Source organism: Panicum virgatum, chromosome 1K (genome assembly GCF_016808335.1).
Source record: "Panicum virgatum strain AP13 chromosome 1K, P.virgatum_v5, whole genome shotgun sequence".
Classification (NCBI taxonomy): domain Eukaryota; kingdom Viridiplantae; phylum Streptophyta; class Magnoliopsida; order Poales; family Poaceae; genus Panicum; species Panicum virgatum.
The window spans coordinates 20,693,481-20,719,810 of record NC_053136.1 but is presented as its reverse complement, the minus strand read 5'-3'; the positions used below and the strand labels follow the sequence as shown (position 1 = coordinate 20,719,810).

Below are 26,330 nucleotides of genomic sequence, written 5' to 3'. Positions count from 1 at the left end.
CGACATCGCGGACCAGTAAACAGCCGCCGTTCTCCCTCCGCCCCGGCCGCCGGCCCAAATCATCCATACCAGGGCCCCCGATGGCAGGTGCGAGCGGCGGCTTCCTGGCCGGCTTCAACGATCCGTGGCTGAAGCCGCGGCTGCTCCGCGCGGTGGTCGCCGAGCGGCTGCCGCAGCCCGGCGGCGCCGAGCTCCCGCCGGTGGAGCTCGCCTCTGTCCTCGGCGCGGTGCGCACGCACGGTCTGCTCACGGAGGGCCTCCCGGACCGCGCTCCAGAGGACCCCAAACTCGCCGAGGCGTGGCGCGCCGCCGTGGATTCCTGGGTCGAGCGTGTCGTAGCGCTGGTGGAGAGCGACTCGGTATGGTCTCTATGTTCCATCTGCTCTCTGTGTTGAGAAATTAGTACATTTTGGGGCGAAACCTTCCTCTTTTTCCAAGGATACAGCGTACTGTGTGGTAATTTTTTTTATGCAATAGAGAAAAGTTCATTTGGATGGTGTGACCGTGTGAGGGGAGTAGTTTAAATTTCGAGGACATAGATTGCAGATTCATCATGTGGAATTAAGTTTGAATAACTTCGTATGTGAAGCAAATTCGAGGGTCCCTCTGCTCTTCCATTTAAGATTGGAGGACACCAATGAGAATGACTACAGCTGCAGTTTACTGAAGTAGTTCAGAATGAGTGTATTTTAGTTGGAATGTGATATTTTTAGATAAAAAAATTCTGCTTCAAAGGCATCGTCTTATGAATCATCAGTACCTCACTGTGTTGGTTACTTTGCTGTTAAATTATTGAACAAGTGATTTACTCAAAAATTTTCTCTACATCCTTTAAAAGTGTTATTACGTTTAGTTTATCCATACTCCGTACAAGAGTACCAGTTTCTAATTGCTTGATCCCACAACTGGTAATGCATCTATGCCAAGCGTTTCATCTTAGCCCTCTGCTATTTTGATCATGCTAAGCCACAGATGTGCGCTCTCACATTTTGTGCATCTCTCAACGCTTTGGCCATCAACCTGACATGTCATCACCCTCCCTGTGCCTACCACATGGTCAATTGTGAAAGAACTATATGTTATAGTTTGCAAAAACTATTTTACTATTTATTTCTTGAGTCTGAAAAACAGTTGATCCATAGTCATGCCCTTGATGTCTATGCTTTATTGTAAAAGAAAAATGAATCAGAGAACTTTTGCAAATATGCTTACCTTTGTTTTTGAAAATTCTTTAGGCATACAGTTGCTGGTTGGGTACTTGCTTTCTCGGTGTGACTTTCCAAGAGTGCAGCAATGAGCGCTTTGCAGAATCGTACTCCAATTGGTACGAAAAGATTCTGAGTAACTTGCAGGTAATGCATGTAATTTGGCGCAATTTATGTAGAACGTATGCACACCAGTTTATGACTTGTGTCCCCAGAAGCCAGAAGTTTGTCTGCTTGTCCCCCCCCCCCCCCCCCCAAATTCCTTTCTGTTTCAGATTCTGGGTTATGCCACTATTTAGTTGACGATGTATTTAGCATCTCACAAATGTTTTCTAGTTAAATTTTAGTTGGAGTATAGCCATGAATTTGATACTAGTGTCTTTGGGAGTTATTGAAGTGAATGGCAATTTTTCAGTTATATTTTGCTGAAGTAGACATTGTGCTATGGAGTATGAAAACTTTCTCTTTGATGTCCTTCATGCAGTCTGAACTAGTAAATTCCAAACATAGTTTACCTTGGCAGGAGTTTATTGATGTTGTACTTGGTTATTCAAGTGCTTTAGGAATAAAACTATAACCATAGAATCTTGAGATTGACTGTAGCTATGAAAAAGCTCGTGCTTCTCTCTTGTCGCTCTTCTTGCGAATAATGCTCATACTGAATTTACTGTGGTTCATCTTCATCATGTAATTCCATCCATCTCTTTAGTATCTAGAATGAATAGTTTTAATCAAACAGTACAGTTTACAGCAATATACTCTTTATTTTACCTTTACCATTTTGTATTTCAGCTGTAACTTTATATAGTACCAGCCAACTTTATTTGTTGTAACGATGGTTTTAGGGCAGCTTCTTGTGCTTAATCGCTGATTAGGCCGGCTAAGTAGCCAACATATGCTCGTGCTTCTCCCAGGATTTAATCTCGTCGTCATTCTCATTAAACATCTTATATATGTGAACCTTCAGTCTTGCACACATTATTTTTATACTGATTCTCTTTTCCTTGTAGCAGGAACCATCTAGCTTGCAACTTGTAACTGTTATTTCTTGTACTTCCATGTCTGATTTATTTGTCAGGTAAGTTACAGAAGATTGATGTCCTTTAAGCTGCCAAGTGTAATTTTGGATTGTCTATGTTTAACTTTTACATGATTAAATGGATTAAGTTATGAATTTATCAATTGAACCACCACTTAATAAAGTTACGTAGTGTTCACATCAGAATGGAACTTTTTTATATTTTTTTTATTTATTACTCAGTTACAAAAGTGGACATAATGCATTCAGGTGGATTTTCCATTGCATTTTATATGATTCGGAACAATTTAAATTTTCCTTGTATTGCTTTGTTTATTAGTTTTCTAATAGGCCATATAATTAGTTCTGATGTAGCTAAATGGCTTGTTTAGTAGTTTTCTAATAGTCCATATAATTAGTTCTGGCGTAGCCAAGTGGCTTGAATTAGACATGGCTCCTGCGACCAATCTGCAGTAAGCCAAATTTTACATGGCTCCTATCTTAAGTACAGTTCCCAACTTCAAGTTCTATGTTTGCAATAGACTCTGCGATCCAATCTATCTGAATTCTAAAGTATATTGGCTTTGTAGCTTGTCCGCTTCAGTATTACAGGTTTGATTAAAGAATATTAAAAAATGTTATTTTATTCTTTGCATTTTGTTCTGTATGTTTTGTTTGTTTACACTGAAAGCAAGATGATTCTGATTAGATTGGCGAAGTTTTTGAACTTAAAGAAAGAGGCATCAGCCTTTGCTGGAAGGGTTGTTGAACCGGTTCTGCGGCTTTTAAATGAAAATGGTCTAGTAGCTGTATGTTGTACTCTTTTCATTCTTATGCTTATATGTTTGCCTTGAACCACGCGATGGGAATATCTTAATTTATATCTATTTTTGCAGGACGAAGCAACTAATTTGCTGAGAACAGTTATTAAATTGTACCCATCATCTGTAAATCGGCACTACAATAAAGTATGTCTTATTTTTATGTTCTCATTTCCTATTATGGGTATGTCTTGGTGCCCAGGAAAAAAAGGATGGTTCTTCCAGAATCCAGAGTAGCATAAAAGGAAAAAAAGTTTAGCTCTTCGTAACATTTTAATTTTGCTCCTTGATTGGACTGTAGGATTATAGAAGTTTGAATTCGATGCAAGTCTGTTGATAATCTTCAGTCTATATGGATTGCAGAATTGAACTGCTATTGAAGCTCTTGATATTTCCCTGAGCTAGTTGCTATTTTACTAATATTGTAGTTACAGATATAAAACACAGCGGTTCCACACGAGTTTTCCATTAATGATAGCTGCTGAGTTTTCCATCAATGATAGTTGCTGATAATCTTCAGTCTATATGTATGATGCAGATTTTTCAAAAGTTCACTAATTGCTAGGATGTATAGAAATACTCAAATACACATGATGTTGTATGTTTATAATACTATTTCTATCACCCTAACTGTTCTATTCATACAGTTTACTTACTTTTACAAATTTCAGGTTGAATCTGCCATTGTAGCAAAGGTTATGAGTACAGGAGTCAATATAAAACCATCTGAGGTGAGAGGAGCCTCGAGCTTTACTTAATTTATCCTTTTGTTTTCTTGTTTCGTGTTATAGAATGCTCAGCCCTGACCCATAGTTCCCACACTCCAGAAATTTGCAAGAACCTTAGCATTGTTACCTTCTATCCGAGTATCTGAGGACAGTTGGTCACTGATGATTCAGAGGATATTGATTGTGGTAAACAATCTTTTGAATGATGCTTTCGTAGGGCTTGAAGAAGGTAAGATATAACAGCTTGCTGCTAATCATGCTTCAGTCCTACCATTTCAGGTAATTTTTAACCATTTTACTGCTGCAGAAAAGAATGGCCATGATATTATGTTGCTACTAGTTCCACCTGGAGCTGATCCTCCACCAACATTGGGAGATCAAGTAAGGTCTGGAGCCAATGTACACATCACGAAGAAATTTCGTGTCTGTACTGTTCCTACCATTTCAGCTCTTATGCATTGCTGCAGTGTGATGCTGACTAGTTATTATCCAGTTCAGGTTGGTCAAAATCATAATATTTCTGTATATTACCTAATGGTGCTCATAATCTGCTGGTGAGAGATGCAATTTTATTCTAAATTCATCTCTTTTTATTGGCAAAAAGGTCAATGTTCCAATGCGTGCTTTGGTGGCTTTGATTCGAAGAGTGCTGTTAGTTGATGGATCACTGCATAAAAAGCTGTTTCCTTCAACAACTTCATTGCATCAAGAGCTTATTTGTTTTGAGCTTCCATCATTGCATTCGACTTTCTTGGATTTGCTCAATGCAACTATTAAAGGATTGCGAAGGTAACTTGTCATTGTCTCTTCAAAAGCATACATTTCTTAACTTGGTCTAGTGGGGGACTGAAAAAAAAAATCATATGGGAAGCATTATAGACTATAATTGTGACTAGTTCTGGAACAAAAATTGAGACATCTAGAATTTCTCTTTTAATTTTTGTTCAAATCTAAGCTAAGATATAAAAGGACTAATTTAGACTATCATCCTGCAGCCAACTTTTACCACATGGTGCTAGTATCATACGGCTTGTAACAGAGTACTTCAAAATAGCAAAGTTACCTAGTTTGAGGACAAAAGCTTACAGTATTTTGCAGCTGTTGCTGACCTCCATGGGAATTGGTATGTCATTCTTTATTTCTTGCATACTCCATTACAGTTATATGATTTTAGCTTTGGAAATAGTACAATTGATTATAATTTGTTGTTAGTGTAGTTTAGGTTTTGTCATAGTAATACTATTATAGCATATTAGCATCTCAGGCTACAATTCTACTTGAATGCCTTGTTTTTCTGAATTAGCAACATTAATAACAAAAAAAAGTTTCTTAAAGATTTTTGAATATTGGAGACAAATAATCTTGAAATATCTTCAGCATGTTGTTTTTTTTAAAAGAAAATTCTTCAATGACTTCTACTTGTTATGTTGTAACATCTATAATGCTCTGAAAATGATGTATGTAGCATGCTCAAGAGCGTTTTTCTGTAAGCATTGTTTAGGGTGGACTGTATATCTTGTATATAGGTCCCAATTGTTTGATAGTGTTTAACCATTCTTGCAACTCCTCAACTTTAAATACTTTATACTTCTCTTTTGGGAATGATTGAGATACCATTTGTTTGCTACACATCTTTGGTTTTGTTTTTTCTTGTGAATTTCCTGTTGCAACCGTTCTTACACAAATGATCTTTTTTTTATCAGGGACATCTCTGCACCTGCTTGAGGCAACAGTCAGCAATGCAATTGCTGATCTGAATGATGATGGTGGAAGTGACATGACTATAATGAGCACAAATCCATCAAAAGTGACAAATGAATCATCATCAAAAATTTATTCGAAGAAGAGGAAGCAAGAACCACAAGTACAAAACTCATTTGTCTCAGGTTCAGAGAAGGCAGCAATCAGCCCAAGGAAAAGAAAAGGTTCTTCTGTACAAATTGCATCGAAGGCAATGACCCCTGAAACTACAGGAGATGCTAGAATATTAACCCCACTTTCAGTCAAAATAGCTGCGCTAGAAACATTGGAAATTCTTCTGAATGTGGTATGCTTAAATCTAACCTCTATTTCATCATCCAATTATTGCTGTTCATCATCCAATTATTGCTGCATGTCTTAATTTTCCTGTTACGAGATATTTGTCGTTGTTTGAATCCTTGTTCTCATATTAGTCTGATTGTAGCAAGAATGACTTGGCCAAGTTCATTGCAAATACTTATTTTAAGAAAGTTCAAACCATTTATACACCTTATTAAAATTTTAAGCTGATATGGAAGATAGAACTAGGGCAAGATAGACCAGTTCGCCTTCCCTTGGAGGCTCTGAACTATTTACGGTTTGTATTCTTGCTTAACCTGAACTGATACACTGGTGTCTCTTTGCCTAACTTGACCCCTAAGCAAATATCCTAACTGTATAAATCTAAACTTATTTCTATTCTAACAAACCAACTAATCCAAACACTGTGCATGTGCTACAGAACTGCGTGAACCTCTATCCTGTGACTTTTAATCCCGGTACTACCTCCATAACACAAGCAATGAACAAAATTGGAATTGGACTACAGATAATATATTTTGCAAATTTAACGATTAAATGGTCAAAGTTGTTTTTTGAAGTGGTACCACATGGTACTGTATGATTTAATATCCAAGACAGACAGATTTCATTCATGGTGCCAATAGATACTTATTTTCCAGACCATAGCTGAAACACTACCTGCAACCATTTTTTTATGATTATATTCTAGAGAGATTATAAAATGAAATAGGTATTGAAACTTCGATTTTCATGGTGAATGGGAAGAAAAACACAATCATGTTATGTGAATTGGTTATGCAATTTGCATGTATTGTGTTATTTTAATTGCCATACCTAGTTAGTGTGTAAATTCAGATTATATGTTTTTGTGACATATAACAATAACATTATGACTTACCATCTGGAGCAGGGAGGTTCATTGCAGACGGATTGCTGGAGGCCAGAAGTAGACTTGCTCCTAATTAACGTGGCTACAAGTGCTTGTGACACAGGAGGGAGTTATGAGCAAAAACCATCCACGTTTGGGGGGGCAAGCATATTAGACCTCCAACTTGCTTCATTGAAGGCCCTGCTAGCATCTTTTCTTTCTTCTCCATATTCCCGTCCTCCTTATTTAGCCAAAGGAATCAAACTCTTCATGAAAGGTAATAGTTCCTATGAATACAAATGTGAGTACATTCGAACACGGTTTCCAGTCGTCAATTTGACTGCAAATATCCATATAAGTATACTTTCTTACATAGAAAAGCTTATTTAATAATGAATCTATTAATGTTGACCTTATATAGTCGATCTACATTAGTGTTTACATATTTGTGGTCAAATCTAAAAAGTTTACTTGGGACAAATCTAGATGCACTTGTATTTGTGATCGGATGAAGTGTCTTTTAGCATGTTATTTAGTGGATTTTGGATTTTGGATCGGGTATTAGTTCAAAATTAACATCTAGTTAGTTGAATCAAAGGTTTGGCTGCAATGGGTATGGCACTGAAAAAGTATGGACCTAGTAATTTGCCGGCATGACTCGTTCAGAAACAATTAATAATGGTATTTGTGTTGGACTACGAGATTAATTTTCCTTACTCTTAATTACATATTTTGTGCAAGTGGCAGTGATTGGTATGGATCTGGGCCTTAAAAAAAAGGGTAACCCTAAAAAAGGTCCACCCGAAATATGTAATAATATCTATCTTTTGTTTGTTACAGGGAAGTTAGAGATAGGCACTAAGCTTGCAGACTTTTGTTCACGAGCTTTGCTGGCTTTGGATGTCCTTGCGCACCCTCGAGCCCTTTCTCTAGAAAAAGCAGTTCCTGTAGGCTCTGAGCTCAATTACAGCACACAAGGAAAGACATTTTTTGGCGGTGGAACATACCGGATTTCAGCATACAGAGATCAGCCTCAAGCTATGGAGATTGAAGACATGTACGATGATTGGTTGGCATCCACCAAGGACGATGAACCAGCAGAGGCTCCAGTGAATGATAGTGCTGCAGGAACAAGTAAAGCTGGCACAATGTTGGCTGATGGAAGTCAACTCAATCCCATTGCAGACGATCCAAAAATTAACCCACCCAGAATCACGTCTGCAGCACAAGATGCTCCAGCCTCCAGCAAGAGTGATGTCAATATGGTTGATGCGGCGGCAGGCGAAATTGTCAAGCCAAACACAGTGGATAACACTTCAAGTTCCAATGCTGTCTTGGCTCCAGTGCACACAACAAATTCTGATTCACAGAAGCATGTCATACCCTCATTTCCTGGGCAGAGGCGCACTGATCAAGTCAGTCATCTTGAGAACAGAAGCCCAACTGTCGATGCACCCTCTAGCAAGCTGGAAACTTCAGATGAAGTTTCAGACGTTCCGGTTGCTGCTTCAGGCTTCCATCAAGCACCAGTGGGCCGTTCAACCAGCTTTGCAGAATTGTTTGGGTCGGAGTCTGGCGTTGATTCAGAGTCAGATGACTCAGTGCCAGATATTGTTGATGGAGACCCTGACTCTGACTAAAGTTCATAACTATTTGTGAAATTGACCCTTTAAGATTCCTTGGAGTTAGAGACCAATTAACAGAATGTTTGTTATCTCTGACCCAGTGAATCTTTTTTGTGAATTCTGTGGTGTCTACTTGTTTTGAATTCAAATTTTGTGATTCCGTCCACTGAGAGATCAGGTAACATTTTCGTGTGCCTGCAGTTCTCACAAATGCACTTCGTTGTCAGCTGCCTGCTGAGATGTGAAGAGTTTTTGTACTAGGGGTGGTGAAGGGCCTCAAATTTTAACCTAGATAATTAAAGAGCTGGACTTAAAGGACTTATCTTATACAATTTTATGCTAAAAATATATAAGGGTCAAATTGAATTGTGAAGAGAGCACTAAAGCCATGGTCTGTTACCACCTCTATTTGTGGCAGTAATTTCAGCCAAACATAGTCAAAATGGAAACCTCTATTTGTGGCAGTCATTTCATCCGAACATACTCATAAAGGGAGGCCAACTTGGAAACAGAGGCGTATATGTTCCACATGTCATTACTCCAGAAACACAAGCTTGGTCCATTTTATGTGGACAAGAGAACAAAACTGAACCACTTCATCAGTTGACCGTTAGTAACGATAGCACCCCTAACTTCTGGTACATTACATGTGTCAATTCATTTGCCCTAACAAGACGCACAGGGAAAAAATATTTACAGTTCTAACAAAATTGTCAGCTTGAATTTGATCAACCAGCGATAAAGAACATACAGTACACAGTTACAGTTACAATCAAGCTCGGCGCTTGCTAAGGCGCCAAGAGTTGGGCTCGTGGTATCTATCGTACAGGGGTTCAATTCTCTCCTGCCTTTTCCTTTTGCTCATCTTGGTGGGGTCTGCACCCTTGTAAAACCTTGGCGCAAGCTCAACAAGCCATTTCGGATCAATCACAGTCACCTCCCTCATGTACTCCTTGGTCGTCATCACGAGCTCGTGATAGATGACCCAGTCTGGCTGCCGCTGGAACAAAGCGCTGCTGGGGTGGATGTACACTGGCTGGTTTTCAACCAAGGTTCTGTATCCTTCTTGGGGATCCTTCCTTGCAGCATGGAAAAAGAAGCCAGCGGTAATTGCTTTCCTTATCTTTGTGAAGTTTTTCCCAGCAGAGACAATATCAAGTTTATATCTGCATAGACAACAGCAACATTGTTTAGCATACATCAATCTCGTAAAAGAAAAGATAACAACAAATAGATCTAGCTACATAAACTGCTGTGCAAACAAGAATTATAAGCATCTGGAGAGATGAATATGATGTACAGAAAGAGCAATTGCTTCCATAGGATCCACACAACAAAATAGCATTCCACGACACTGGCTCAATGTACACATGCTATCAATAAGTCATCACTGTACATTGGCTAAGCTTTTCATATTTCGCGACAAAATTGCATGTCGAATTCTGAGCACCTACTCTAATATTCCAGAAACAAGACTCATACAAATTAGTTGACCTCTGCCCCTGCCCTATCATCTGTAGCCATTGCGTAATGTTTCTGTCTATGCATTAGTACACTAGTTGGATTTTGTATTGTACACAGTTAAATTATACTGAATGCAAGGTTGATGCCTACTCGCAGTGTGGCACTCTGCCCAACCATATCTGCTTATAAAATACTTTATTCAGGAAAGGAAAAGGTTGACATATTTAAGCAGGCAAATTTTGACAATAGTCAATCAATCGAAGCTTGCTGTGAAAGTATGAAGTAAATCGACTATACAAAAACAAATTGAATATATATGCAAGAGCAGAAGGAAACATTCAAGGAACAGATACAAGGAAAAAGGCAAGAATGTGCTTTAGCTAATGCAGATGCTACATGCTTCTAGTCTAGTCAAAACAACTGAGGCCCTGTTTAGTTCTCAAAAAAGTTTGCACAGTACCCGTCACATCGAATCTTCGGACATATGCATGAAGAATTAAATTCAGTTGAAAAAATAACTAATTACACAGTCTAACTGATTAGCAAGAGATGAATCTTTTAAACCTAATTAGTCCATAAGTGGATATTATTTGTCAAGTAACAATGAAATGTGCTACAGTATTAAAACTAAAACTTTTTCACCAACTAAACACACCCTGAAAAATATCATTTACCTGTCCATGATAGTGAGAAGTTGCTTCCTCACATCCTGTGCTCTCCTCAATGATCTTGATTGAACAAAGTTCTCAAAACACCAGGGACCAGAAAAGTTCTTTGCCTTCCAAGCCTCGTATACAGCAAGCAGAGTAAGATGATCCCCCTCTGGCTGGAAAAATTTAGCCCTTTTTTGATCAGCTTGAGCCTGTTTTTCTCGTGGCCTGTAGAATATGTTCCCTGTTTGAATCATTGCTATGATAGTCAGTATCTCATCACTGCACCCAAGGTCAACACTGGCTAGTAGCATCTTTGAAAGTGGTGGGTCCAATGGGAATTCTGCCATTTTCCTCCCCAGTTTGGTTAGAAGGCCCTCTTCATCAAGAGCGTCAAGGCTATACAACTGTTCCATGGCAGAAATCAGTGCTTGAGGTGCTGGGGGGTCCATAAAATCAAAGGATAATAGGTCATTTATACCCATTGCCTTCATATTAAGTACTGTAGACCCCAAGTTGATCCTCTGAATTTCTGGAATGGTCGTGGGGGACATTTCATTACGGTAGGCACTTTCGGTGTATAGACGATAACACTTGCCAGGTCCAGTACGCCCAGCACGCCCTGCTCTCTGTTTCGCAGATGCTTGCGAGATTGGAGTGATAACCAATGAGTCAAGCCCCTGTTTTGAATTGTACACATTGATCTTGGCAAAACCAGGATCCACAACATAGTATATGCCATCGATTGTCAAAGAAGCTTCAGCAATATTGGTGGCCACAACAACTTTCCTTTTGCCAGGCGGAGCTGGGTCAAAGATCTTTGATTGCATCTCACTAGGAAGGGCGCTATACACAGGCAAAATTATGAGCTCTGGAACATCCTTGCCTAACCCCTTCATCCTCTCATACAGACATTGGCAGGCGTGGTCAATCTCCTCCTGTCCTGTCAAGAAAAGAAGGATGTCTCCTTCTGGCTCTGTCAAATGAATCTGCAGAACAGTAATCAATGCAGCATCCAAGTAATCACTCTCAGGTTGTTTTGTGTAGAGTATCTCCACTGGGAATGTTCTTCCAGGAATTGTGAAGATGTTACAATTAAAGAAATATCCTGAGAACTTCTCAGCATCAAGGGTGGCTGAAGTAACAATAAGCCTCATGTCAGATCTGCGCTTAATAAGTTGTTTCAGCAAACCAAAGAGCACATCTGTGTGCATGGTCCTTTCATGGGCTTCATCGAGCATGATAACAGAATATTGGGAAAGATTCTCATCAACAAGAATCTCACGCAGAAGCATACCATCAGTCATGTATTTTATAACTGTGTCTGGCCCAGTACAATCCTCAAAACGGATGGCATAGCCAACTTCCTCTCCCAACCGGCACCCAAATTCTTCTGCCACTCTCTTTGCAACAGACATTGCCGCAACCCTCCGAGGCTGAGTGCACCCAATTTTACCCCTGGTGGTATAACCTGCCTCAGCCAAATATTGTGTCACCTGTGTTGTCTTCCCAGAACCTGTCTCTCCAATAACAACCAGAACTTGATTGTCATGTACAGCTTGTATAAGCTCCTTCTTCAACTTGTAGATAGGAAGAGACTGCCTCTGCTCTTGTAATGAAAGCTTTGACCTTTGACCAAAAGTTAAAGCCTTTCCATATGCCTCCTTCTTCCACTCTGGCATGTCATAAGCTGAAAGGCCAACACCCCTCAGCTCCTGTGCAAGGTGCCGCTCACCTGTATCAGGCATAGGGTCCTCCCATGGTCGATTCAGATCCTTGGGGATCGAATCCAACATGGCTCTCTGCTCCTGCTCTCGGACCTCACGACGTTCCTTTATCAGGGCAGTCTGCAGGGCCGCAGCTCGGCTCAGCGAACCCTCAGGATTCTTGAATATCTTTACAGGTGACATATCAATTGAAAATCTGCTCTGTCCCTGCAAGAATGCTGGTTCATCCTCATTAAGCTCGATTTCAAGCTCTTCCTCTGCACCTTCCTCCTGGTACATCATGCCATCACCATCCTCATCAAACATTGGGTAATCCCTCACATCCAGAACACCCGAAGCAATCAGCTGCTTTGCCTCCCATCTCTCCGGAGAGCTCATACGCTTGAGCGGCCGCCGTGATGTTGGCGCGGACTCATCCTCCTCCTTGATCACAATGCCCGACAGACCCAACCTCTTGCCAGACCCCATGGCACCGCCACCGCCACCCGATGGGTTCGCCCTTGGCGCGTCATCTACACCACGCTGCATTGGCAAGAGGTCCTTCCCTGTATCCTGGTCCACATCCCGCATTGACAAACTCAACTTCTGCCCCTTCACTGATACTACCTTAACATACACCTCCTGGTCACGCTTCACTAACTCCTTCGCATTGGCCACCCGCCTGCTCACCATCTGTGAGACATGCACAAGTCCCTCGCGGCCACCGCGCACATCCTCAAGCCTGACAAAGCACCCAGTGTCCATTACCCGGGTCACCCTCCCTCGGTAAACCTGGTAGAGCTCTGGCTCGCCACTGGGATTCGAAGCAGCAACCTCCCTCCCCCTTCCCCCAACACCTCTGTCCTCCTCTTCATACCTCCTGCTCCTCCCCCAATCTCTATCTATATCCCTCTCCATGTCTCTGTCCCTTCCCCTGTCTCGGTCCCGATACTGATCCCCAACACGGTCTCGGTCCCTGTCACGGGCATAATCACGGTCACGGCCTCGATCCCTGTCCCTGCCGCCGCGATCACCGCCGCGGTCACGGTCGCGGTCATGGCCGCCGCGGTCACGGTCGCGGTCACGGCCGCCGCGGTCGTAGTCCCGGTCACGGCCTCTCCCGTCGCGGCGGCGGTCACGGTCATCCCTGGAGGGGGCGGGGGCGGCCACATCGGCGTCCCGCTCGAGCTCGAGGCGGAGGTTGCGGGCGTGGTCGGGGTCGTCGGGGCGGGCGAGCCCGGGGAACTTGGACGCCTCTGCACCGGCGGGGCCCGCGGCGACGGCGGCGGAGCTAGGGTTGGAGGAGGGCGGGAGAATGGCGTGGATGATGGTGAGGAGCGTGCGGACGAAGTAGTCGGGGAAGTCGGCTCCCTTCTCCTTGAGCCGGGCGTCGAACTCGGCGACGGTGGCGGAGTCGCGGCCGAGCTCCGTGATGAACTCGGCCAGCACCTTGTCGCCGACGCCGATGTGGGTCTCGAGCTCGGAGCATACCTTCGAGACGAGGGAGAGGTACTCCAGCTTTCGGAGACCGTCGTCGCCGGGCCCCGCCGCCGCCGCCGCCGCCGGCGCCATGGCTGGGGTGGGGTGGGGTGGTAGAGCTAGGGTTTGGGCCGCGGTGATTCGAATCGATTCGGGTTGGGTGGGGACTGTGGCTGGCGTTTGTGAGGGTGGTCGGCTGTTTCGGAGGAAACGGAGGGTTTCCCTGGAATCACACGGCCGTCCCGCTGTTTTCACTTATGGTTTACGGGTCCTGTATGGTTTACGGGGGAGGATTCCCGATCCCAGTGGAATTGTGGAAATGGAGGAGGTTTGCCTTTTCAAGTCTAGCGAGAACAATATTACTAATTCTCAGCTTCCGGGAATTTTCTAAAACGCGTTTTGAAACAAAATTGAAGTCAGCGCCATATTTGTCAAGTTCAAACCGTTCCATATAACCATTAGTAGCTCGTGTAAATACTACCATACCACAACTTTTATCAATTTTGTGTCGTGGCAACCGAGCAAACCAATCGCATATTGAGATGTAAAGAAGGCATGTTTTGTGATAAAATTGAACAACTCAATATGACTTTTTGCTTGGTAATGAATTATACAAATACAAATAATGATTCTCTAAAAGCTGGTCACGGATACAGCGACCAATTGAATATTTCAGTTAATCCTGTGAACCAAAAAAAAGGAGGGTTGATAGTTTTAATGTGTAACAGTTAAAATCATTTCTCACCAAGATTAGTACTTCTCACAGAGGTTCCACTTGTTAGGCTAAAAGGTTTGACGAAGGGGAGGGGCAGATTGATTTCGTTAACGCTTTTGACCAAAATTCTAATACATTTTACACTAATAATTTTCTATACCCACCTCTTGTATATGCGCATTACTTTCTTTTGGCACACATCTTACTTTTTTGCATATGCATTCACCCATAATTCGTATCATTATTTTTTAAAAAGATAATAATTGACATCATTATTTATGGAAAGGAAAAGAAAGACATGTATTATTTTTAGAAGTGACATCGTTGTTTGATGGAAGAAAAATTAAATACGTGCCTGCGGCATGTACATATTCACTAGTCTATAGGTAAATGATGATTAATAGTTGTCCTTTTTTATTCAAGTTTTTTTTAGAGCAGAAGGAATTTTGTTCTACATTGTCCAGCTTTTCAATCTCCCAATAAACTAATATTTTGAGAGATGAATAGAAATAGTACTAATAGATTCTAAGAGCATCTTCAGAAGTCTAGCCAAATCACGCTCTCTATATTTCTAGTTAGCTAAAATTTCATCTCTACATTTGGCTACACTCCAACAGATTAGTCTCGTCATATGCAACTCTGCTCTCTTCAACTCACTTGCCCATGAGCCCCACAACATCATCCAGCAGCAACACACAGTCCAAACCTCCCGCCGCCGATTCGACCCCCTACTGCCGCCTCTAGCGCCGCCGACTCCTCCTCACTTGCTCTAGACTCCACGGCAGGTAGGGGGCGCATCCTCCACAGCAGCGAGACATCCTCCACGGCAAGCAAGGGGTGACAGCAGAACGCGCGCGAGCGAGGGGTGACGGTGAAGCGCACGGGCTATCTTTGCCGAGATAGCGGGGATGATTAGTAGGACAGCTAGGGGGATCTTTGCAGAACCTTTTGGATCTGTTTTTCTGAAGAGTTTTTTTTTTAAGCTAGCCAAAGCCAAAATAGCTAGGCTCCTAGATATGCTCATGTACATTCGTTAAAAAAGTGCATGAGGATTCCGCTAAATCTTTTGAGACATTGTTTGTAAATGTTTATCTCATCCACATAGACAATGGTGCGAAAGGATCTCTACCAGTTTTGAGACATATTGTTTATACATGCTTATCTCATCCATATAGACAATAATGTGAAAGGATCTGTAGCCTAGGCTTAGATTTTAGAGCATTTGAGTAGCACCTACAGGTCTGTGTTTGCCTGAGCCCCTTCCACCGGAGCACCGTTGCTATCTTTTTCCCTCCCCATTTGCTCAAACCTCACTCTCTCTCTCTACCAAAGCCATGGAGGAGCTTCACCATCCTCTCCTCCACCATTGAAGCCCCTCCACCTCGCCAGAGCATCGCCGGAGGACGCCAAAATGAACTCCCTATACTCTCAACAACTTTTAGGAACAAACCCTATCCCAAACTGTGGCCGGAATTGCCGGCGGTGAACTCGCCGGTGAGCCTCGGCTCGGGTGCAAATGGTCTCCCCATCATGGGTGGACAGTCTGCTAGTCACCCGACCCGACCAATAGTGCTTTTGGACACTTTTCCGCCTTTCAAAATTTTGTGAGGGGGACGGTCTCCCCCTATGGGCGGACAGTCCGCAGGTCATTTTTTAGTCTTACACAGAAACACCCAGAAATCATGTTTTTCGCCCAGTCCACGGTTGGCTTGCGGACGGTCCGCCAAATGATCCGCCGTTTAGAGCCGGACGGTCCACTTCTTCCAAGCCGGACGGTCCGCTTCTTCCAAGCCGGACGGTCCGCATTTAGTTATTGATTACCCTTACACTTACCCATGATTAATCTACCTATGTATTACATGTCTAACCTCTTTTATCATAGTTTGACAATGTTAAAGCAAGCCTTGTCATATAATTTGCATATTATTATGATCATTCATGTCATATTTATTTATCAAGCATTGTTGCACTCGTGTAGAGACCGTGACGCCGGAGCAAGAGGAGGTTGAGCCGGAGATCGTTGAAGACAATAGTCCCGTTGAGACTCAAGGCAGGCACCTATGCATCTCTTACATCCTATTTTGGATCAATAAAGTATATGTGTCTTGTGTTGTGCATGAGTTACTATAAAGTATGTTGTAGAGATCATAGATGCTATGTCTTTTGCTTATTATAACTTGATCAAAGTTAGATGCTTTTACGCAAAATTAAATACCATGACCTAGCCTTGCTACTAACCAAATGCATTCTCCTTGAGGTCGGGCAAGTATATACCCATACCGGATAAACCCCGCGAGTACCTTTTGTACTCATGGTACTCTCGTTAAGTTGATGCAGGTGAACCGCAGTCGAATGCCGTCTTTGGGTACTTCTACCTCGCGGACGGAGATGCGGGCGAGGAGTAAATAGCCGGTGGCTATGGAAAAGGCACTATCGGCATATAGTGTTAACCTTTTTATTTTGTACTATGCATGGAATGAGCGCGACACAAAACTTTCTGCTGCAAAATTCTAGGATTTGATGTTCTTGTACTTGAACATATTTTATGTAATCTAAACTCTATTTACAGTTGTGCTTGTGTGATGATGTCAACATGATGTGCGAGTGGAGTGTGTTTAAATCCTGAGCAGTGCTTATGACACATTTCAAGGACTACCGGAGTTGGTTCTTTTTAATCTAGTTAATCAATGGACCATAATTTGATTAAACAGGATCAATAAGAAGACAAACAATCTGTAACAAAAAAAATCTATATAGCACAAGAGACCCAAATTCTGTTTACAGGCTCACCTGGCCCATCTGGTCCGTGAATAGGATTGTCGTCTTCCGTTTGGGCGCGGCGACTCTATGGCTTCCCGACTTTGAGCGGGAAAAACCACAAAAAAAAAAAGACTTTGAGCGGGAAAACCCTAGTCGGCACTCGGCAGCGGCATTTTCCGCAACCGACCGGGTACCGGCGCGGCGGGGACTGCTCCGGCTAGGCCATTTCAGCCGATCAGCCGTCGCGGCGGCCAACCCGTACCGCGACGCAAAACATCGGTCGATCCAGCTCCGGAAGGATCGGTTCCAGGCTCCGGTAATCGCTGCGGCGTGTTGGCAGCACCGGGAATCCGGCTCCGTTGCCAGCACATTGCCTGTGAGTTCTCTACCCTTCACCACTGGGAGTTGTCATTTTAGATTAGAACTGGTATATGTTTTGTGGCGTAGTTTTACTTTTACTGTCTTATGATTGAATCTTAGGCGGATTCTGAACTATTAATACTCCCAGATTAGTTTTCGGAAATGAAGCGGTACTACCAGCCTGTGCCCAAAAGGAATCGTGAAAGTGTTGGGGGCATTATTCCAGAACCTCACATAAAGTTTACCCCAGGGATTGGGGACGAAGTTGGTGCAACAAAGGGCGCCATCAATAGGGCAAGGCAGCATCACAAAGGTTTTAACAGTCAAAGGCGAAGTGTGCCGCCTTCACTTGCTTCTGATTGTTCGGAGAGTGGAAACCCTTTTGGAGTCTGTTTGCGTACTTCTTTGGACTGTGCAAGATATCTCTTGAGGCAAGGTATACCCTTTTATCACCTCGATCCATCTTACACATGGGACAAGGGTCATTTTCTGGAGATGGTAGATTGGTACAAAGGCTTCGATGAGAAGGTGAGGCGTGCGTTTGATGAGATGGATGCTGATCATCACAGCGAATTGGCTTCTCGAGGGTTTCAGAAGGACCTTGTAAAAGCCTGTGCAGAAGAGGTGATCCAGGTGATTCTGGAAGAGATTGGAGATAGACGTTTCTCCATACTTATTGATGATACTCATGACATTGCAAGCAAAGAGCATATGGGCATAATTTTGAGGTTAGTTGCTGCTTTTACCTATATATTTATAGCTTTCTATATGCTGTTCTGTTGCTATGTGCTATCTGAACTCATTATAATTTCTGTCATGCAGATTTGTGGATAAGCGAGGGAAGGTCATAGAAAGATTTCTCGGTCTTGAGAGGGTCGAAGATACCACACCAGCCACAATCAAGGGGAATTTGGTTGGTTTTCTTGTTCGGCATGGTTTATCCATTTCTAGGATACGAGGTCAGGGCTATCATGGACAATCAAACATGAGAGAAGAGTTTAATAACGTGCAGAGACAGATACGGGATGAATATCCATATGCTTCCTATGTCCATTGCTTTGCTTGCCAGCTGGAAAAGATTCTTGTTTCTGTCTCAAGTTCTTCTTCATCAGCAATTTCTTATTTCTTCTACAATGTGCCGATAATTGTGAATGCCACGAGTGCACCTTGCATGACAAAGAGTGCTGAAAAGTGTCGCCAAGGAATTTTGGATAAGTTGGATGGTGGTGAAGTCTCCAAAAGAGACAAGCGTCAAAAGGTGCCAGGAGAGACTAAATGGGGCTCACATCAGACAACCTTGAACCGTATTGACACAATGTGGGACACAGTGCTTGAGGTGCTAATGATTGTGCATGAACATGGCTGCCGAGATTCCCGAGCATCATTTTCAATAGAAACAATGGAAAGCTTTGAATTTGTCTTCATTTTAAAGATGATGTTAAAATTGTTTGCCACTATGAATGAACTGTCACTTGTTTTACAAAGAAAAGATCAAGACATTATTCAGGCTGTGGGGTTACTTGTGGATATGAATGAACGCTTGCAAACCTTGAGAAACAATGGTTGGGAGGCTTTGTTTGAAGACATCAAAAGTTTTTGTGCTGCAAATGGAATTCTAGTGCCAAATATGGATGAACGCATACCAAGTATGGGCCATTCACGGCTGGATGGCATAACTGTTTCTCAGCTTCACTATTATCGTGTTCAGATTTTCTTTGCTGCTATTGACTCCATTGTAACAGAGATTGGTCATCGTTTCAATGATGGTTCTATGGATTTGTTATTGCGTTTTTCCTATCTTGATCCAAGGAAGAACTTCTCCAAGTTTGATGTGGAGAAAATGTCTCAACTTGCAGATATTTATTCTGAAGATTTCTCTGAGGCTGATCGTGCAATTATAAATGATCAACTTGAAGCCTATATTTGCTATGTGAGAAGAAATGTTGAATTTACTTCCTGTCATGATATTGCAAGTTTGGCTGCAAAGATGGTTGAAACCAAGCAGCATTTGGATTTTCCGCTGGTGTATCGCCTCATTGAGTTAGCATTACTCTTACCAGTCATGACAGCATCAGTTGAAAGAATTTCGTCAGCAGCTAACATTATCCCTACTGATCTATGCAATGAGATACCTATTGATTGGTTGAGTGATTTTGCCATTTACTACATTGAGGAAGACATATCTAAAGAACTTGATGCTGAAAGAATTTTAGAACGCTTTCAAAGTATTGTAACTGGAAGGATGCAGTAACCTTATATTGATACTTACTGCCTCAGTGGTATGTTTGTTGCTTTCCAATATTGACATTTTTTATTACAGTATATTGCTATATGACTAATTTGCAGAAATTTTATTTATCTTACAATGTGATACTTTGTATTATTATTGGAATTGCGGTGCTTAGTACTATGCTTTATTTCTTAAGAAGATATGTTCAGTGCATCTATTGATACCTTCTATCATACTCCCATGCGGTTGGTAATTTGAAATCTGTATTTTGGCTTGTCTATTGATGCAATTTGTAAAGGCTGCCTAGTGGATTATAATTTCAATGAACAAGTGTTGAGCTAATAGATTCTAATCAATTCTTTTGAACCTTGAATTATCTACATAAGAAAACTTTGAGTTATCTATGTTGTTTCTGTTATGATTGAAGCTTTAGGTAGCATGGCATTAGCTTATGGTTCTGGCGAACTGGAGAAATTTAGATTTTTGACATTCTATTCGTTGGGCTTCGCGAGTCCGACACTTTCAAGATTGACTTCGTAAAATTGACACTCTCTTCATTAACATCTTGATTTCCTTGACATTTTTATTGTTTTAATGGTTTTTACTTCCTTTTTCCACTAAAAGTCTAAAAAATTGACTAATTTGCCCCTACGATACATTACCTTGGTTTATTAGCTTGTTTAGGCAACCACGCACCATCGTCGATTGCCAGACCATCGCCATGGCAGCTCGTCGTATGCGCCGTCGATCCCGTCCGGCAGCCGGCCATAGCATCGTCTGACACCTCTGGCAGCCTGCTGACTGCTGCATTGTCGACACCTCCGGCAGCCCGCCAATTGCTGCGTCGTCGATCCCATCCGGCAGCACGCCGTCTGCGCCGTCGATCCCGTCCGGCAGGCCGCCGTCGGCAACGCTGCCGTCCCCGCCGCCGCCGCCGCCCGGCAACGACGTAGCCTTCATTAGAGGCCTCCTCGGTACGTATACCTGAACTGAACATGCTTGCAGTCGGTCAGGATCGACGACAACGCAGTCGGCGAGCCGGCGGAGGGATCGACCATGGCGCGTGGTTGTTTAATCAAGCTAATATATCCTATGGGTACATTAGTCAATTTCTTAGGCTTTTAGTGGGAAAAGAAAGTAAAAATCATTAAAATAATGAAAATGTCAAGGAAATCAAGATGTTAACGAGGAGAGTGTCAATTTTATGAAGTTAATCTTGGGAGTGTCGAACTTGTGAAGCCCAATGACCATAGTGTCAAAAATCCAAATTTCTCGGCGAACTGGCCACCCGTTTTTCTTTTATGGTCATAAAACATTAAAGGGTTGTTTTATAGCTTTCTTTTGGGTTGGTTACATTCTCTTATGAAATTTCTGTTCTTCTATGTAGAATACCCTTCATATAAATTTTTAGATGAGCAAGCCTGATGATATGCATTTATTTTTTTAATTGGAGGCAAGTACTCCCTCTGTTCCAAATTGTAGATCGTTTTGACAAATCTAGATACATAGGTTTTGCTATGTACCTAGCTATACACTTATGTCTAGGTACATAGCAAAAACTATGTATTTATATTTTCCAAAACGACCTACAATTTGGAACGGATGGAGTATTTATTATTTAGGACATTCAGTGGTTTGAAACTACCACAAGTTAGTTATCCCACATCACCTTATGCTGTCATTGAATTTCTGTGAGAACTGGGACAATCAACATTTGAAAATCTGTGGCATTTAACTCAAGCAATGTTGCCATTTAATTTTAATTTGGTCTTTTATGCATTGTATGATTTGCATCACATTTTGTTTAACTGTTTAATTGTGTCATTAAATATCCTAAATTCCCTTCTTTTGCGTGTATTAGCTGTTACTACTTTTTATCATTCAGGAAATAGGTTTCATCTTACTGTACTTAAATTTCTCCCTAATTTTGATTAGGCCTAGAAGACCAAGTGCATCTCCTATAGAAGCTTTACTGAAGATTCTAATGCAGCTCCCATATAATTGTCAGAGAAACATTGTGGGTCCAGGGTCCTTTGAAGTGGGAATGCTCATGTCTTCAAGGACGTAACATATGCAGAACTGTAACTGTATAAAGTCACTCCTTGACCGTGTTTGCTTAAATTTAGAGAAGCTAGTTAATTTCTTATAATCTAGAAGTGCTCCCCCCTCCCTATTGCATCGTTTTGCCTGGTTTGTTTGTGCGATTCCTAGTTTTGACCCTGTTGCTTCCCTTCCCTAAGTAGAGCCACAGCTATAGATACTTGCATTGAGTTGATCTGTTTCTCAGAATTTGATGAAGAAAGGTGGTGGTTCATATTTTGCCTCCATTCCCAATTGGACGTTTGAAAGATTCAAAGTATTACTTGCATAATGCGCAGTGTAGCTTTGATGCTTCTTAAATTTTTTTGTCTGGTTCAAGCAATGGAACATACCATTAAAACGTCAGGATAAATGAATTAGTATTCAACTTCACTGTTTATCTATAACCATGTCATGTGCTATCGTACCCAGCTTAGTTCATTATCCTAAATCTAGTTTGCTCTTAGGGTGTTAATTAGGAGAGAAAAGTTGCCTTCTTGGAGCAACATGGACGAAGAATTCATAGGTTCTTGGAGTAACATCGGCCAAAAAGTGCTGAGCCTCGTGAGCTGGGCGTCAGTTCTCTAAGCTCTTTTATGTTCCTGAGATGAAAAACTTGCACTCTTAACTGTGATGCAGGTTTCCAGAACTCTCACTCTTCTACCATTTTCTAGCACCACCTATATATATTGGCTCTTCTGGTTGTTACCACTCTCTGAAGACCCATCATCTTTCATCGCAGAGTTCACAACTAAATATATGTAGCCACTCTTCTCTAATTCTGATAATGAGTTAAACTAACATTGCTTATGGCTATTTGAGAATCAGACTGTATCGTCATCATCATCCTGATTAGTTGCTCCGTGCCTCAGTCCATTTCCTTTGAGCTGCCTTTCCTGTTATACTGGGTCAGAAGGCATCTTTGTTTTAGTTGCTTTGCTTCAAGTAGAACATTTGTCCACTATATTATGATCTTTGAGCTGTTTAGCAGCACTTTGATCTTAGATGGTTCAGTTATTATCCTTGTTGTCTTCTTGTCTCAACTATTCATTGAGCACCAAACTTTTTCCGTGCACATAGCATGTTTAGAATAACTTTTCTGTTATGGTATGCATTTAGAGAACACATGTATTTCTCTTTTCCTTTTTGTTTAACAAGACGCAGCCGATGCTGCGGGAATTAGTGTGGCTACCACTTGTGATTGCCAACAGTGATATGGATTCACCAAATTGATGAGTGAATATTTTACTTTATTGTGAGGATTTCTAGTTTTATTTCAAGATATCACAATGTCAGGGTTATCTCCTTTTCTTAACAAATAGATGTGCCAGTTGGTAGCATTTCACTGCAGTTATGCCAAATGAACTGTATCCTCCATTGGAATTATGCTTGCATAACTGAAACACTTGTGAGAATAATAATGTGGTTAGCACCCTATCTAGTAATAGATGCTTGCATGGCTGTCCCTATGTCATGTGACATTCATGCTAGCATTGTTCTAGGTTTATAGTACTTAGTAGTAACATTTGCATGGACCTAATTGCCACAACCTTGAACTACTTGGAAGATGTATTATTGAGTTGTCAGAACTTGAAATGAGACAAGACTTAAGACAAAGAAAACGGTTGGCTCCCAGTCACGAGTATATCATTGTGAGGAGAGCAAGCAATGCTGTAGCTGTGACTTACCCTCTGCTATTACAGGTTAATCTAAACATTCTGGATTTGGTTTTGCTTCTCTGCTTAGTGCAACAGTTTTCTACTCTGATTTTTCGTCTTACTTTTGTTGTTACTAGGTCTCCATCATATAGGTCTGTAATTTTCCGAAAGCATGAAATGTCTTGATTGCTGTCATATTGTTATGCACAATTTTACATATAGATTGACCCTAGGATGTTTTTTTAAAAAGTTATACATGTCTTCCTGCAATCTTTTCAATGTGGTAAAAATTTTGTGATTGCAAGTTAAAACTTATAGTACTCAAATCGCAATACCTGCATAGCTTTTTATTGCTTTGGACACTGCAACACTGGTTTAGGTCGGCTATGTGTTATGTCCTAGTTTGATCAGATAGTCATCTTGTCAGGTCTTATCTTCCCAAGAGTTCCCATTCAAAGATGTAGTTTCTCTTATGAATAGAACTTGCAATGAATAATAGCCTCATGGTCACGGAGGCTACATATACCTGACATGAGTGCGTATAGAAAGGGACTCTACTAACAGATACATAGAGGATTCTGTACTTCTAACACAGCTCTCGAATGCAAGGCTTATGCAATAGCGATGCATTTGAAAGAGTGTCTATAGGAAAGGACTTTATACGTATACATAGAAGGCACTATACTCCTAACAGACAGTGCTACCAGTGTCAGTGCTGTACCGCTGTGTTACAGATACTTGAGCTGAGCTTGCTTGTTATGACATCATAAAAATGAACACTTAAGAACTGTGTACCCTTCTTTTGGTGCTTCTTTTTCTATGTGATCAAATCTACTTTTCTGTGTATGCTTCACTATGGACAAAAATAGTCTATTGTTGTGCATAATTTGCTAATATTTGGAATCAGCATTTCATTATCTGAACTAGAAAGTCGTTAAGAAAATGTTCACTCTGCCCCCCACCCCCCCACCCCTCCGTCTTTTAGCACTTGTATAGAACATTTATAATGTGATGATATCTACATTACAAAGTAATATTATTTTGAGTAACTTGTTAGTTTTAGACTTGGGCGCTAATGACGCCTAATTGCCTGCAAAGGGATGTAATGTACAAGGTAAGCAGCTGATGCAGATAGAGGTGCAGAAGTACCAAGCATACTGGGGTTACATTGGGTGCTAGGGAGTTTTTTGATCTTATACTCTCAGTTTGACAAAATTTAGTTAGGTTTCTGTTTGGAATTCAACAGGGATGTTTCTGTGAAAGAGCCCCTGAAAGATGCTGAGTGAGGCTTTTTCTCAACCGATATTGTTTCTGTGGAGTTTATTTATCGACTTCTTTTAGTTCAATTAGAAGAGTCTTACGAAGTGCAGTTGTATACGCTGAAACTTTGCTTTAGCCTCTAAGTTCACCTGTTCTTAGTTACAAATTAACAATAATTGGTTAATGTGGTTTTCTATCTTCCTCTGCTACTTCTTAAAATGGAAAGAACACAATGTCGAAAAAGACATTTTCGCACTGAATTATGGGTGAAGTAGCCGAAGCATGCAATGTCCATACTTCTTGTGACTTTTTTCTACTTGGATTATGCTTTTCCAGTATATAGGAAGCTAGTAGGAATAGAATCCTATTGGAGTGGCCATTATCCCCATGAAGTTCTTTTACACCTGCTTGTTCTCAAGGGTTCCAATATTGTTGTGGAGAGGCCATTACCCTCTTGAAGTTGTTATTGTGTTTCCATTAGCACTAATTGCGACAAAAAAGTGCTCTCTCTTTCACTCTTTGGCCTAACAAACCAGGTTAAGGCAAGAGTCCTCTTTTGCATCGGATCCTACTTAGCGAAAGGCACATTCATTTGTAATTCCCATTATTATAACAACCCTTTTTGACATGCAATTCTTGCTTCTGACTTAAGTCTAGCATTTATCCACCATCAATCTTACAAAAGTGTGAATTCTTTGTTTCACGGATGCAGCGTTCTTAATTGGTGCAAAAATGTTTGTGGGCAGGGATTTTTCATATCTTTCTTAATTCTAAGACGTGTTTTGGATTGTGATTCTTCTAAGGTTGCATTGTTATCCTGTACTATGAATCAAAATCCTCTAGCTAGATTCTACTGATGCTAATGGAAAATCGTTGCTGGCATTGGTGCAGAAACGAGGGAGACATTCTATTGTTACCTTTTGAGCTGAATCCAACAAGAGACCTAGCTATCTGTTTGACAGCACTTAGAGAAGGATTTGTGTGTTTATGGATGGAAGTGGGATACTGAATATAACTACTTTTTGCCTAGTCTGCGATGCACTTGAGAGCATTTGGGATGATACTTCCATTTTGGAATTACCATTCTTTTTCCTCTGTTCCTGAGAGTTGACTCGAGTCATTGGGGTCCTGAACTCCTGATATTACAAGGGTGACCATCCTTTCTGCTCACCAACCACGCATGTCTTCATACTAGCATCAGTTAATTTCTCTACATAAAGTCTTTGCTTAGATAACTGCAGCAGCATTTGCTCCAGCAGAGAGAGCAAATGTGTTACCATTTAAATATTTAGTCGGTGGATATCAAAAATCAATCTCTAGCAGAGGGAGCAAATGGATTGCCATTTTAGTAGTCCTTCCAAATTTCCCAGTCCACCCTCCAATTTGATGGCTCTCTATTTAAGCTGCCAACTGTGGGCCCGACCGGTTTCTTTTTTTTTTCTTTCCCGATCCGATCCCAGCGGCCCCCGCCCTGTCACGCCGCCGCCCCCGCCCCGCCCCGCTGATGCCACGCCGCCGGCCGCCCTAGCCGCCTCCGCCGCCACCGCGCCGCACGTTGTCGTGCCCCCAGGGATCGGGCCGAGCCGCGCCGGGCGGAGGAGCGCCCTCTGCATCCTCTCCGCCGGCCCCGGCCCCGGCCCCGCGGCGGACACGAGGCGGTC

At 41.8% G+C, this 26,330-nt stretch overlaps 3 protein-coding genes across 8 annotated transcripts; 2 read left to right on the top strand and 1 right to left on the bottom strand.

Moving 5' to 3' along the window:
- On the top strand, positions 1-8,519 carry LOC120699220 (proline-, glutamic acid- and leucine-rich protein 1-like). 2 transcript variants are annotated; one of them, XM_039983129.1, is made up of 13 exons: positions 1-359; positions 1,236-1,352; positions 2,216-2,283; positions 2,933-3,032; positions 3,120-3,191; positions 3,716-3,775; positions 3,872-4,001; positions 4,080-4,270; positions 4,377-4,561; positions 4,768-4,895; positions 5,476-5,819; positions 6,726-6,960; positions 7,524-8,519. In XM_039983129.1, the coding sequence occupies exons 1-13, from the start codon at positions 81-83 to the stop codon at positions 8,321-8,323; spliced, it is 2,709 nt and encodes a 902-aa protein (XP_039839063.1). In that variant the 5' UTR covers positions 1-80; the 3' UTR covers positions 8,324-8,519. The 2 variants fall into 2 exon arrangements, with proteins under 2 accessions (XP_039839063.1, XP_039839073.1); XM_039983139.1 differs by having other exon boundaries at positions 2-359; positions 2,219-2,283; positions 7,524-8,486.
- A 306-nt stretch (positions 8,520-8,825) lies between these two features.
- LOC120699214 (probable pre-mRNA-splicing factor ATP-dependent RNA helicase DEAH5) lies at positions 8,826-13,816 on the bottom strand. Its single transcript, XM_039983123.1, has 2 exons — positions 10,447-13,816; positions 8,826-9,474 (listed from the first exon to the last, which is right to left on the bottom strand). Exons 1-2 carry the CDS (start codon positions 13,698-13,700, stop codon positions 9,081-9,083), a joined length of 3,648 nt encoding a protein of 1,215 aa, XP_039839057.1. The 5' UTR covers positions 13,701-13,816; the 3' UTR covers positions 8,826-9,080.
- Positions 13,817-17,232: 3,416 nt separating this feature from the next.
- Positions 17,233-25,844, top strand: LOC120699186 (52 kDa repressor of the inhibitor of the protein kinase-like). Of its 5 annotated transcripts, none has more exons than XR_005685292.1 (5): positions 17,233-17,458; positions 17,591-18,170; positions 18,265-19,721; positions 20,357-20,646; positions 21,608-22,578. XR_005685292.1 is itself a non-coding variant. In XM_039983084.1 (4 exons), the coding sequence occupies exons 2-3, from the start codon at positions 17,605-17,607 to the stop codon at positions 19,691-19,693; spliced, it is 1,995 nt and encodes a 664-aa protein (XP_039839018.1). In that variant the 5' UTR covers positions 17,233-17,458; positions 17,591-17,604; the 3' UTR covers positions 19,694-19,721; positions 25,561-25,844. The 5 variants fall into 5 exon arrangements, 3 of the variants coding, with proteins under 3 accessions (XP_039839018.1, XP_039839024.1, XP_039839010.1); XR_005685293.1 differs by having other exon boundaries at positions 20,348-20,646; XM_039983084.1 differs by lacking the exons at positions 20,357-20,646; positions 21,608-22,578 and adding an exon at positions 25,561-25,844.
- Positions 25,845-26,330: the final 486 nt, after the last annotated feature.

Excerpts from the sequence above, each read along its gene's own strand:
- LOC120699214 (XM_039983123.1), bottom strand. The coding sequence starts at position 13,700 with ATGGCGCCGGCGGCGGCGGCGGCGGCGGGGCCCGGCGACGACGGTCTC. Across the intron at positions 9,475-10,446 it reads CTTCTCACTATCATGGACAG|ATATAAACTTGATATTGTCT; the intron begins GTAAATGATATT and ends TTGTCTATGCAG.
- LOC120699220 (XM_039983129.1), top strand. The coding sequence starts at position 81 with ATGGCAGGTGCGAGCGGCGGCTTCCTGGCCGGCTTCAACGATCCGTGG. Across the intron at positions 1,353-2,215 it reads AGATTCTGAGTAACTTGCAG|CAGGAACCATCTAGCTTGCA; the intron begins GTAATGCATGTA and ends TTTTCCTTGTAG. Across the intron at positions 3,192-3,715 it reads TAAATCGGCACTACAATAAA|GTTGAATCTGCCATTGTAGC; the intron begins GTATGTCTTATT and ends TACAAATTTCAG.
- LOC120699186 (XM_039983084.1), top strand. The coding sequence starts at position 17,605 with ATGAAGCGGTACTACCAGCCTGTGCCCAAAAGGAATCGTGAAAGTGTT. Across the intron at positions 18,171-18,264 it reads CATATGGGCATAATTTTGAG|ATTTGTGGATAAGCGAGGGA; the intron begins GTTAGTTGCTGC and ends TCTGTCATGCAG.